At 37.1% G+C, this 12,773-nt stretch overlaps 1 protein-coding gene across 1 annotated transcript in view; it reads left to right on the top strand.

Annotated features, from left to right (window-relative positions):
* RELN (reelin) overlaps nucleotides 1–12,773 on the top strand; it is a 536,272-nt gene that overhangs the window by 410,739 nt on the left and 112,760 nt on the right. The window contains exons 25-27 of the mRNA XM_061165186.1: nucleotides 3,580–3,785; nucleotides 6,170–6,341; nucleotides 6,827–7,027. Coding sequence (XP_061021169.1) covers nucleotides 3,580–3,785; nucleotides 6,170–6,341; nucleotides 6,827–7,027 — 579 coding nt within the window. The remainder of the gene's footprint in view (nucleotides 1–3,579; nucleotides 3,786–6,169; nucleotides 6,342–6,826; nucleotides 7,028–12,773) is intronic.

Below are 12,773 nucleotides of genomic sequence, written 5' to 3'. Positions count from 1 at the left end.
CCCTGCCCTTCACCAACTCCCAGAGCTTGCTCAAACTCATGTCCATCGAGTCAGTGATGCCATCCAACCATCTCATCCTCTGTTGTCCCCTTCTCCTCCTGCCTTCAATCTTTCCCAGCATCAGAGTCTTTTCAAATGAGTCAGTTCTTCGTATCAGGTGGCCAAAGTATTGGAGCTTCAGCTTCGGCATCAGTCCTTCCAATGAATATTCAGGGTTGATTTCCTTTAGGATGGACAGGTTGGATCTCCTGTCTGTCCAAGGGACTCACAAGAGTCTCCTTCAGCACCACAGTTCAAAAGCATCAATTCTTTGGCACTCAGCTTTCTTTATAGTCCAACTCTCACATCCAAAAAACCATACATCCATACATGACTCCTCAAAAAACTAGACAGACGTTTGTTGTCAAAGTAATGTCTGTGCTTTTTAATATGCTGTCTAGGTTGGTCATAACTTTCCTTTCAAGGAGTAAGTGTCTTTTAATTTCATGGCTGCAGTCACCATCTGCAGTGATTTTGGAGCCCAAGAAAATAAAGTCTGTCACTGTTTCCTTTTGTTTCCCCATCTAGTTGCCATGAAGTGGTTGGACTAGATGCCATGATCTTAGTTTTCTGAATGTTGAGTTTTAAGCCAACTTTTTCACTCTCTTCTTTCACTTTTATCAAGAGGCTCTTTAGTTCTTCTTCACTTTCTGCCATAAGGGTGATGTCATCTGCGTATCTGAGGTTATTTATATTTCTCCTGACAATCTTGATTCTAGCTTGTGCTTCCTCCAGCCCAGCGTTTCTCATGATGTACTCTGCATATAAGTTAAATAAGCAGGGTGACAATATACAGCCTTGATGTACTCCTTTCCCGATGTGGAACCAGTTTGTTGTTCCATATCCAGTTCTAGCTGTTGCTTCTTGACCTGCATACAGATTTCTCAGGAGCTGGATAAGGTGGTCTGGTATTCCCATCTCTTTTCAAATTTTCCACAGTTTATTGTTATCCACACAGTCAAAGGCTTTTGCATAGTCAATAAAGCAGATGTAGATGTTTTTCTGGAACTCTCTTGTTTTTTCAGTGATCCATTGGATGTTAACAATTTGATCTCTGGTTCCTCTGCCTTTTCTAAATCAAGCTTGAACATCTGAAAAGACAACTTTAATGGAAGACAAAACATAAAGTTTTGTAAAGTCTTTTAGAGGTTTTATTATAAAGACTCAAGATTTTAAAGACATTGCCTTTAAATTTTGTATTATATTATGTAAACCCTAAAAGACATTTTAACCTAGAATGTCAGGGAATATTGGACATATTTTCCACTCTCCAGCAATGAGAAAATCCTTAATCTATTATCTGAACACACATACTCTCACATTACATGCCTATGTATACATAGATAGATAGATAGATATAAATGCTCTTTGTTGTTGTTCGGTCACCTAGTCGTGTCTTGACTCTTCGTGACCCCATGGACTGCAGCACACCAGGCCTCCCTGTCCCTCCCCATCTCCCGGAGTTTGCCCAAGTTCTTGTCCATTGCATCTGTGATGCCATCCAGCCATCTCATCCTCTGATGCCCTCTTCTGCCTTCACTCTTTCCCAGCATCAGGGTCTTTTCAAAAGAGTCAGCTCTTTGCATCAGGTGACCAAAATATAGGTCACACATATCTACACATACATATAAATACATTGATCATAGAATGATAGGAAAACAACTACAAACTGTGTGTTACATCAGATTCTAAGTTCTGACAGAATGGTTTGCCATGAGCCATTTATTTTTTCTTTTTTACCCCCTTTAAAACAATGTTCATCATTCCAGGTCACTGAACAAAAGAAATTGATTTGTGCTACTCCAGAAAAAACATCTTCAGTGCCACACCAAGCATTTATATGATATTTTTCACCATTTACAAAAATCCCACAAAATACTTTCAGAACCATTATAGAACGATACCATAGTCTCCTGGAAAAACAACACTATTCTGTGAATTTTGCAATAGGCAATCATTCCAACCATCTAATTATGATAGCTGGATTTTTTTACTTCTCCTCACCTTAGATCTTTATCCTTCTGGCTCATTTCCACATGCCAGGGTTTTCATAGAACTTTGCTGGGTGGGAATTAACCAGCTAGATTCTTCTCAAAATCATTTTTCCTATACTGATCCTGAGGCATGAAAATTCTAGGTGAGATTATAGTAATCTCTGAGATGTTTCATACTTAACAATATGTCAAGTCAATAGGAAGAAAAATGAAAGACACATCTAATATGCTGAAAATGCATATTACTTTTAAGATTTCTTCTAATATGTACATAAAATTGAGAGTTCCAGAAGACGAGTTCCTGTCTCAGGATTAACCTTAATTTCTTTTTGCTGGCACCCTTGTCTATTTTGGGATCTCTTAGTTGGCTTTAGATTTATCGGTAACTGTGTACTCCCATAATTATCACCAAGTATTTCCCCTGTGACTTCTAATAACTGAAACCCTTTCTTAATTAACTTAGTGGATTAGAGCAGAGTTTAAATTATAAGTGTGAGGGATGCTTTGCTCTATACTGTGTATCCTATCTCAGATTTTCTTCCCAGCTTAATTGAGCTTCTGAAAACTCTCCAGGACCAATCAGTGCAAGCCATGGATTAGCTTTGGCAGATTTGATTTGGGTGAAAGAATCTTATAAGCAAACTTTTTTTCAATCCTGTCAGCATGAAACCATTTACAGACAAATGATGACAAGCTTGTCAATTTGTGTCTACTATCTTGCAACAGAACTGTGACAGGCAGGGGCACTTCCTGTGACACTAAACAAAGGAAGCAAGTTACCGGATTTGAAGAAGTTTTTTTAACATTTTTAAGACACAAAGAGAAAATTTAGTGGGTGCAAAAACTTATTTAGTGATCCCTCCCACCTTCTGTGTTTCCAAGAGAGACAGACAGGTTGACTGACTGGGAGCCCAAGAGACTTCAGTACTCTCTGTTCAGAAGTTTCTGTCTTAACCTGTTTCATGTCAGTTCCCAGGTAGGAGTAGGGTCAAGGCATGTGTATGCAGAGACTATTCCCTCAAGAAAGCATGCCATGTGCTAGGCAAGTTATGTAGCATGTTATTTCATCTACTTGTCACAACACCCTATGCGGAAGGTATTAGTACCCATATTGTACTTCTGAGGAAAATAAACGCTCAGAAAGGTCACACAGCTAGAGGACAGCATGAATCATGGGCTGAGATTCAAACCCAGCTCCAACTGATTTCAAAGTATGTATATGATCTTTCTGCTCCATGACTCCGCCTGGAAGAGATTTACAAAGGGAATACTGGAAGTGTTTTAATTAAAGTGAGTTTTGCTTTGTTATTAAAGACTTTTGAATACTCTTTGGTGTAATTAGCCATTCTCAGGGGTCTCATAATCAAGCCCTGGATACTAATAGAATGTATCCAGGAACAGTTAAATAACATAACTTGCTCCTCTCAACAATAAAGGAGAACATGATCAACTTCACATAGAGCCAGGATGCTCAAACAAATTTGAAACTGAAACAACAAATTGCTCCCAGATCATTGGATCTGTGATTTCTCTGTTCTTTGGAAAGGCTGGGAAAAGACAGTTGGTGAGCTGGGATCTAGATACTTCCTGGGTGGACTTCGTCCAGTTCTACATCCAGATCGGTGGAGAGAGTCCTGCGTGCAACAAGCCTGACAGCAGAGAGGAGGGTGTCCTCCTCCAGTACAGCAACAACGGGGGCATCCAGTGGCACCTGCTGGCAGAAATGTACTTCTCAGACTTCAGCAAACCCAGGTAACCAGCTCTGATTGCCTTCCAGTGGTTTCAGGAAGGGTAGGGGTGATGTTGCTGTTGTTTAAAACATTGAGTCATTTCAAGGAGAGAGAACTCTCCATGATATAACACAATTAGATATGGAGAGAGACCAACCAAAAGCATCAATTCTAATGCACACAGGGGAGAAGCAGAAACCAGATAAAGCCAACTGGGTCTAACGAAAATAATAACATCCAGGGAGAGAGTCAGGAATGGTAGGTGGGAGATGTAGCTTGGTGAAGTTCCCCCTATACCGTAGAAAGGGAATTGATAATGGGGCCAACTGATTTAAATAATTTGGAATTATTCAAAGTATTTTTTTCTAAGGAATAGCATTGTCAATCTGGAAATTACTGAGAATTCAGTAAAGTAAGAAGATTACTATATAGACAAACAAAAATTCAATAGCTTTCTTAAATTTCAGATATATTCCATTTTTATTTAAGGGAATTTTTCTTTAGGTCCTAACTATCTCACCACATTTTCAAAGAGTTCTATGACACTAAAATGGTTAAGAGATTCTGAGTTGGAAGCTATCAGAAGACCCCATGATGGAAAATACATAAATAAATATAAGGAATAAGTTTAACAATACTGAGAATCTCTGTAAAGAAAATTTTAATAAAACTTCAAAACTTCTTTCAAATATATAAAAGTGAACAAATAAATGGAAAATAATAGAGCATCCTTGGATAGGAAAACTGAACATTATGATATGAAGATACCTCTTAATTTGTATTTTATACTATTACAACCAAAGTCTTAGTGGTATTTTTTTGTAACTTTATGTCTAGAAATATAAACTGACAAAAATAGTTTAAACTTTTGGTTAAATATAGAGGGATACCCTACACGATATTATAATATGTTGTATAATCTACATAATTAAAGTGGAATGATACCAGTGCATAGATAGAACAATCGAGTCAAATGACCCAGAAATTAACTCAGATATACATACAAACTTATATATGAAAAAAAACACATCAATTATCAATGATCAGGAAATGGTCATTCAATCAAATGGTGTTAGAAAAAAGTGGGTAGGCTCTTGGGGGGAAATATCTATATAGATTGTCATCTAACATCTCAGATGATAATGTTAAAGACTGGGTTAAAGATTTAAACATTTAGATTACTATCTGATCTTGGGAAAAGATTTAAACTTTCTATGCATAAATTCAGTAGAAGAATTAACACGCATGTAACACATCCGTTTCCAGGGAAATAGAAAAAAATAAAAAATAATAAACTGAGAAAATATTTGCAACAAGTATGACAAATAGAAGATCAGTGTTCCTGTAAAGAGCTCATACAAATTATCAAGAAAAACACTAAGATCCAGTAGAAAAATAGGTAAAAGGAATGAGTAGATGTTACAAAACAAGAAAGACCTATGTTTAATAAAATACAGTTAATATCCAACCTCTCTTGCAATAAAAATACCATTTTTCAACAGTTAGATGGTCATTTTTTAATAATACAAAATACTCTTTCCACATGGAGCAGCAAGACAGGTGCTCTCATGTCATCCTGCATGCCATTATTTGGAAGGAATTTTGGAAAAATCCTTTGGATTTTTGGAAAAATCAAGAGCCTTAAACATGACCATTTTATTTGGCCTGGTAATTCCATTTTGAAGAATCTTCCCTAAAGAAATAAACTGAGGTGTACATAAAACTATATGCATAGATTTTCATCACAGGATTATTTATAAGGAAAGGTGAGATAAATAGTAGCACATCTGTGTGATGAAAAATTATATAAATGGTAAAATGATCTTAACTAAGTTTACTGACATGAGGATGTGCTCATGATATAATGTTAATTTTTTAGCTGTAAGATACAAAATTATACATATATCTCACCTGTGTAAAAGAATACATGCTTGAATGATATACAGCAAACAGAGGCCAATCTCATGTGGTAGATTATGGTTGATTTATGTTTCATTTTTACTGGTTATTTATATTTTCCACTCAATAAAGTAAGAACTGTTTTGAAAAAAAATAATGCTATTTTAATGCAATAATATACAAGGGAGCAGTTTTTTCTAAGGATTTCTTTAGAAATGTCATGACCATTGCCGTGGTAGTCAAAAGACATTGTTCAGTTAATCAAACTTAGTTGAAATATCTGCCTCCAAAAGATACGATAACAAATGGAGAAACCAGTACCAAGACTAAATTTGCTTACAACTTTAAACCTCTTGTCTAATGTGTCTAAACTTAGAAATTTCTCAAAAATACCAAGAGATCAAGCAAAACTAAACTTTCTCTTGTTGCTACCAGTGTTATTTTAACAGCTGCTAAGAAAAACAAAGTTTTTCCTTTCCTGGCACTAAATGATTTGCTTTTATGCAGATTTGTCTATCTTGAGTTACCAGCTGCTGCCAAGACCCCCTGCACCAGGTTCCGCTGGTGGCAGCCTGTGTTTTCGGGGGAGGACTATGACCAGTGGGCAGTTGACGACATCATCATTCTGTCCGAGAAACAAAAACAGATCATCCCAGTTGTCAATCCAACTTTACCTCAGGTATTTCTCATTATGTCTGAACTCCAGGATGACATAGAATTGTAAAAGAGGATGGGATTACTGACTCCTCCAAGGATTTAGTGCTTGACACTTGAACGTGTAGTTTGGTTTTATGTGTTTGCACTAATTTTTTTTTTTACCTCTCTATGCTACTCTTTCACAGATTATTTAGATGTTAAAAAATGTAAGAAAAGACTAGAAAGTTTGGCCAATCCATTAAGCGTGATTATTAGTTTGTTTATAAAATAATTAGATATATAGTGGCAAAATATTTTCAGTTGTTAAATAATCAAGAGAAAAACTTCATGGAAGTTTAAAAAACAGTTTGAGAGTCTGGTTTATTTTCTTATGTAACACAAATAGTACATGGTAATACAAATAGTACATGGTAATACAAATAGTAGCATGTCACAAACTGAAAATTCCTTTCTTCTTTTCAGAGCTATCAAATTGCCTTTCTGTGTTGTTTGTATTGTTTCTATTAGAACTTTTATGAGAAACCAGCTTTTGATTACCCTATGAATCAAATGAGTGTGTGGCTGATGTTAGCTAATGAAGGAATGGTTAAAAATGAAACTTTCTGCTCTGCCACGCCATCAGCCATGGTGTTTGGAAAATCAGATGGGGACCGATTTGCAGTAACTCGAGATTTGACTCTGAAACCTGGATATGTGCTGCAATTCAAGGTATTTATGCATCAGCTTCTTGCAGATTAAGGAGCAACCATCTTCCAGATTTGTGAATGAAATTCACAAAGAACACAAAATGTTTGTATTTCTGTTAGTGAAGGAACTCATCTGAACAGTTTCCATCAGTCTTGGAATGGCATAGCCTTTTAGCTTTACCCATAAGGAAAACAGCTTGTCAGTTTTTAATGAGCGCCAGAAGTGGCTGTGTCATTGTATTTCTTTAAGTGCTCATGGAACTCTATCAGAATTAAAAAGAAAGATTACTTTGAGGATTTCAATCTGATTGTGACTTAATGAATCCCATGCTTTTGGATGGTAAAGGATATGTTCTCCTTTTCAGCTTACTAGTACTTTTTAAACTTGCAAGTAATTTTATGTTTTTACTATGGGGTTTTCAAACAATTTCTTTTCCTTTGATTCAATGAATTTTTACTTTAATTATCACTGTTCTCTTAAAAGCTGCTTATTTTTCAGTGCTGTGATAACATGTCAACATGGATAGCAAGTATTTACTTTGACAAGCTCTTTTTTCAAAACCCTAATCAAAATTTCATTGTGTTTATAATAAAATCCCATTGGTGAATTCTGGGGTCGAGAGTAATGCATTTTTAATGATCCAGCACAACTACATGGTCCTTACATAACGGCAGGATGCAGATGCTAAATAATTTACAAATGGAATTATTAAAGAGATCAGATGTTTATGGGAAGCTCTTCAAATATAATTTCCAGAGGTCTGTAAACAAGGCAGTGAGTCATAAATAAGGTGATTAGTGAAATGTTATTCTTCTATGTTTAGATTTTGATGCTAAATTACCATGAAAAACCATTAATAACGGTGTACAACTATATTAATTTGTTGGTACTGCCTAAAATGGGAGCAAAATAACAGCAATGGCAATACATTGTCAGAATAGTATGCAGTTTCTCACCTGGCACTTTTTCTAATTAATTAACCACAAAATCATGATAGTGTAGGTGTTGAACTCTGCAAGGTGGTATTCTGAAGGTATTAGATTCTGAAAATCTAAATAGAGAAAACATTATTAAATGTTTCAAAACATAATGCAAAATGCGTAAGAAAAGTCTCAATTCTCGAATCACACCAGCAGAAATTGTTGATTTGTAGCTATCAGTTGATAATAGGCAGGTAATATGAGTCATTTAGGAATTGTTAATGTATATTTGGAATCTGTAATAAGAACTTGATGCTATTTGTCCAAAAAGGTACAGTGCTGGTTAAGTTTTGATGACTGCCTGCCTTGTGTCAACACTAAGTGCTAGGAATACAGAGATGAGAAATGTAGCCAAGCCCTCAAGGAGTTTAGAAACTAGCAAGTGAGCTAGAAAAGTGAACAGTTGCAGTAGAGTCACTGGAGTGCTGTGGTAGAAAGAGGCTCTGATGCTGTGGGAGTACCTGACATGGTTCCTGGCATATGGCAGGTACTCCAAAATTATCTGTTAGTTAAATGGATAGATGGATGGATGAGTTGAAATAGGAAGTTTCTGGAAATACAGAGACTTAGCAGACTGCAAAATGGAGGGGGTGGGAAATTTCAGTTAGAACAGAATGTGCAGCTGTGTGAAAATACAGGAAAGTGCAAATGAGAATGGAAATGTTGGAAATTTGAGTTTGGAGTACCTGCCATAGAGGTAAGATAAGGTTGATTCTAATGGGCTTTATATGATACACTAAGTCACTTAGATATTAATCCAAGAGCAATGAGTCATGGAAGATGTTTAATCCATTGAATGTGAGAATCAGACCTGTGTTTTAGAAGGATCATTCTATTGACTTGACAGGAGGAAACACTGGAATCAACAAGTAAATTCATTCATTTATTCAGCAAATATTTATAAAAACCTCTACTATGCTCCAGGCTTATTTTTAGGCTATGAAAATAACTAGGAATAGAGAGTTTGACAAAGAAAAAACAAAAGAGAACAGAGAGAACAAAAAGGACAAATGCCTTAAAGTAAGAATGTGCTTGGAAAAGTTCAAGAAACCACAAGGACGCACTGTGACTAAAGCAAAGTGAGGAAGGGGAGACTGGCAGAAAAAAAAAGATCAGACTTTGACTTCTGCTCTACATGAAACGGGCTTCCCTGGTGACTCAGATAATAAAGAATCCGCCTGCAATGCAGGAGACTTGGGTTTCATCCCTGGTTCGGGAAGAGCCCCTGGAAAAGGGACTGGTAACCTGCTCCAGTATTCTTGCTTGGAGAATTCCATGGGCAGAGGAGCCTGGTAGGCTACAGTCTATAGGGTCAGATATGACTGAGCGACTAACACTGTACCTACACTACATAAAGTAGCTAGAAGAGTGACGTACTCTGACTTAGACTTTAAAAAATCACACAGGTTAACTGAGTTGGGAGTACCCTGGCAGAGTCAAAGGCAGAGATAAAAAGACTGGCCAGACAATTATTTCAGTGATCCAAGTAATAGATAATGGGAACTTGGACCTGTGAGATAGTGGAGGAGGCAGACAGATGTGCTCAGATTGCTGAGTGTATTTTGAGTAAAGTGACAATGCTAGAGAAGTCATCAAAATAAGAAATGAGGAGGCCAGACTAAAGCATAGCCTGGGACTATAAGTAGATGGGTCTGAAAGATGTTAAAGGTGCACAGTCAACAGGTTTGGGTAACCTACTGGGTGATAGAATGAATTCTAGAATGACTTCCATATTTCTGGCTCCAGTCACTGAAATCAGAAATTCAGGAATAGGAGGATTTGTTTTAGGGTGGTGGATGATGAGAAGACTTGGACCTGGGGATTTAGGGATTCCTGTGGATTGCTAAGGGTTTCCCAGGTGGTTCAGTGGTAAAAGAATCCACCTGCCAAGACAGGAGATGCAGATTCGATCCCTGGGTTGGAAGGATCCCCTGGAGAAGGAAATGGCAACCCATTCCAGCATTCTTGCCTGGGAAATCCCATGGACAATGGAGCCTGGCAAACTACAGTCCATGGGGTTGCAAAGAATCAAACATGACTGAGCACAAATGCTCATGGATTGCTGAAGGACAAACAGACAAGAAGCAGTTATGTATATTGTTCGGAGAGCCTGAGAGTATCTGGGAGTCATAGGGATTCAGAAGGAATCTGAAATTATGATTGTGAATGAGATTAGGGAGCTTGTATGGAGTAAAAAGGTAAGAAAGCCAAGAACTGAATTCTAGAAAACATCAGCAGTTAAGAAGCAGACCAAATGGTCCATAAAGAATAAAATCACAAACTTGTCACAGAACTTAAAGCTCCATTGACTTACCTACTTTAGCCATAAGTCTAAGACAGAAAGCTAACTATGTGTGCCCAAAACCTGAGAACACCAGAAAACTCCTGACTACAGGGAACATTAAGTAATAAGAGACCATCCAAAAGCCTCCGTACCTACACCTCTCACCACAGGCCAGCCAAAGGCTATGCTAACTAAGTAATGTAATAAAAGGGTTTATGTTACAAGAGGTGATCTTGCATCTTAGAGGGTCAAGTCTTTATTTTCTTGACATTTAACTATGTAAACTTGGATAAATGAATCACAATAAAATTGCCACTAGCCGTATTATAAATCCTTCTGAGAGATACTTTCTAGCTTGGAGCATGGAATTAAAGAAAATATGTGTTCTTCCCATTTTTGACTGACTGACTCAAGCTACTTTACAGTCACAAGGATGAGCTGGTTGACCTCTTGAGCTCTGATCCAATTTTATTTGCCTAGGGGCCCATCTTTCCTTCATCCTTTATTTTTTGGTCATGATTATATTCTCTTGAGTTCTTCAATTTTTTCTATAAAATTTGACTATTCTTAGTTATAAAGCCTTATACAATCCTATGATGGCTCCAACCAACAAATGAAATAACGTATTAATAGATCGTGTGATCTAAGACAGCATGTGATTAAATTTCAGGAAGAGTTTGACATTTACAATTTTTAAAAAATATAAACTAAAACAGTAATACAATCGTTTATATATTTATTAATTTAGAAAGAAACCGTCCAAAGCTTTAGTAACATTCAGTACTGTGTAAAACTGATTTATTTGAATCTAAGTGATTAAAAATGAACACATATAAATAGGAAATTTACAGTTTCTACATTTTGATTCATTAACACTACTCCTAGATATTCGTATGCTTCCTTATAAACATTAGAAGAATCCATGGCTGATTCATGTCAATGTATGACAAAACCCACTGAAATGTTGTGAAGTAATTAGCCTCCAACTAATAAAAATTAAAATAAAATAAATAAAATAAAAAATAAAAATAAAAAAATAGAAGAGAAAACATAAAAAAATGTTTGTGCTAGGGGCGTCCCTGGTGGCTCAGTGGTAAAGAATCTGCCTGCCAGTCCTGGAGAAGGAAATGACAACTCGCTCCAGTATTCTTGCCTGGAGAATTCCAAGGACAGAGAAGCCTGGGGGACTAGAGTCCATGGGGTCGCAAAGAGTTGGATTCAACTGAGTGACTAACATTCACACACGCCAGTGTAGGAGACACGGGTTCAATCCCTGATCCAGGAAGATCCACATGCCTCGGAGCAATTAACCCTGTGCACCACAACTATTTAGCCTGTGCTCTAGAGCCCAGAAGCCAGAACTACTGAGCCCACGTGTTGCAACTACTGAAGCATCCCTCCAGCCCATAGTCTCTGCTCCACAATAGGAGAAGGCACTTCAGTGAGAAACCTGGGCACCACAGCTAGAGAGAAAGCCCTGCTCACCGCAACTAGAGAAAAGCCCACGCAGCAACGAAGACCCAGCACAACCAAAAATAAATAAATTTATTTTTTTAATGGTTGTGCTATAGCATTGTGATATTGTGATATAGGTTGCATTTTTTACAATTTTTTGAATATTTTTAATCCTATGATGACAATCATCTCCACAAGTGCATAGAAGAGCAATGGTTTTATTTCTGGATTATGTTGCTTGTTTGATGCTGTGACAGAAACTTAATTCTTCCATATAAATTAACAGTGATTTCTTACTGAGCTTTTGTAAGAAAACAGAATAAAGATGCCTGTCCCCCTGAAAGCAGAGGACAGCTTCAGTGACCTTCATTTTCTAAAGAGGACAGCTATCATCTGCTTCCCTCTGTTTGTATCCTCAGTCTGGGAAAGGAAAAGAAAACAGTTTCTTGGCTTCTCATCTTTTGCCCAAGACTCTAATCACATCTATGCTCTCTCTTCTCTCCTATAATCTCAAGAAGTCCACAAAATGGGCACCTGGTCCTGCTTTCTATTGAAAAGCACCTATTGCTTTTTTTTTTTCCATTTATTTTTATTAGTTGGAGGCTAATTACTTTACAATATTGTAGTGGGTTTTGTCATACATTGACATGAATCAGCCATGGATTTACATGTATTCCCCATCCTGATCTCCCCTCCCACCTCCCTCTCCACCCGGTTCCTCTGGGTCTTCCCAGTGCACCAGCCCCAAACACTTGTCTCATGCATCCAACCTGGGCTGGTGATCTGTTTCACCCTTGATAATATACATGTTTCGATGCTGTTCTCTCGAAACATCCCACCCTCGCCTTCTCCCACAAAGTCCAAAAGTCTGTTCTGTACATTTGCGTCTCTTTTTCTGTTTTGCATATAGGGTTATCATTACCATCTTTCTAAATTCCATATATATGTGTTAGTATACTGTATTGGTCTTAATCTTTCTGGCTTATGTCACTCTGTATAATGGGCTCCAGTTTCATCCATCTCATTAGAACTGATTCAAATGAATTCT

The sequence above is a fragment of the Dama dama genome, chromosome 18, assembly GCF_033118175.1.
Source record: "Dama dama isolate Ldn47 chromosome 18, ASM3311817v1, whole genome shotgun sequence".
Taxonomy (NCBI): Eukaryota; Metazoa; Chordata; class Mammalia; order Artiodactyla; family Cervidae; genus Dama; species Dama dama.
Note: the sequence above shows the minus strand (reverse complement) of the source record. Positions and strands in the feature narration are given on the sequence as shown.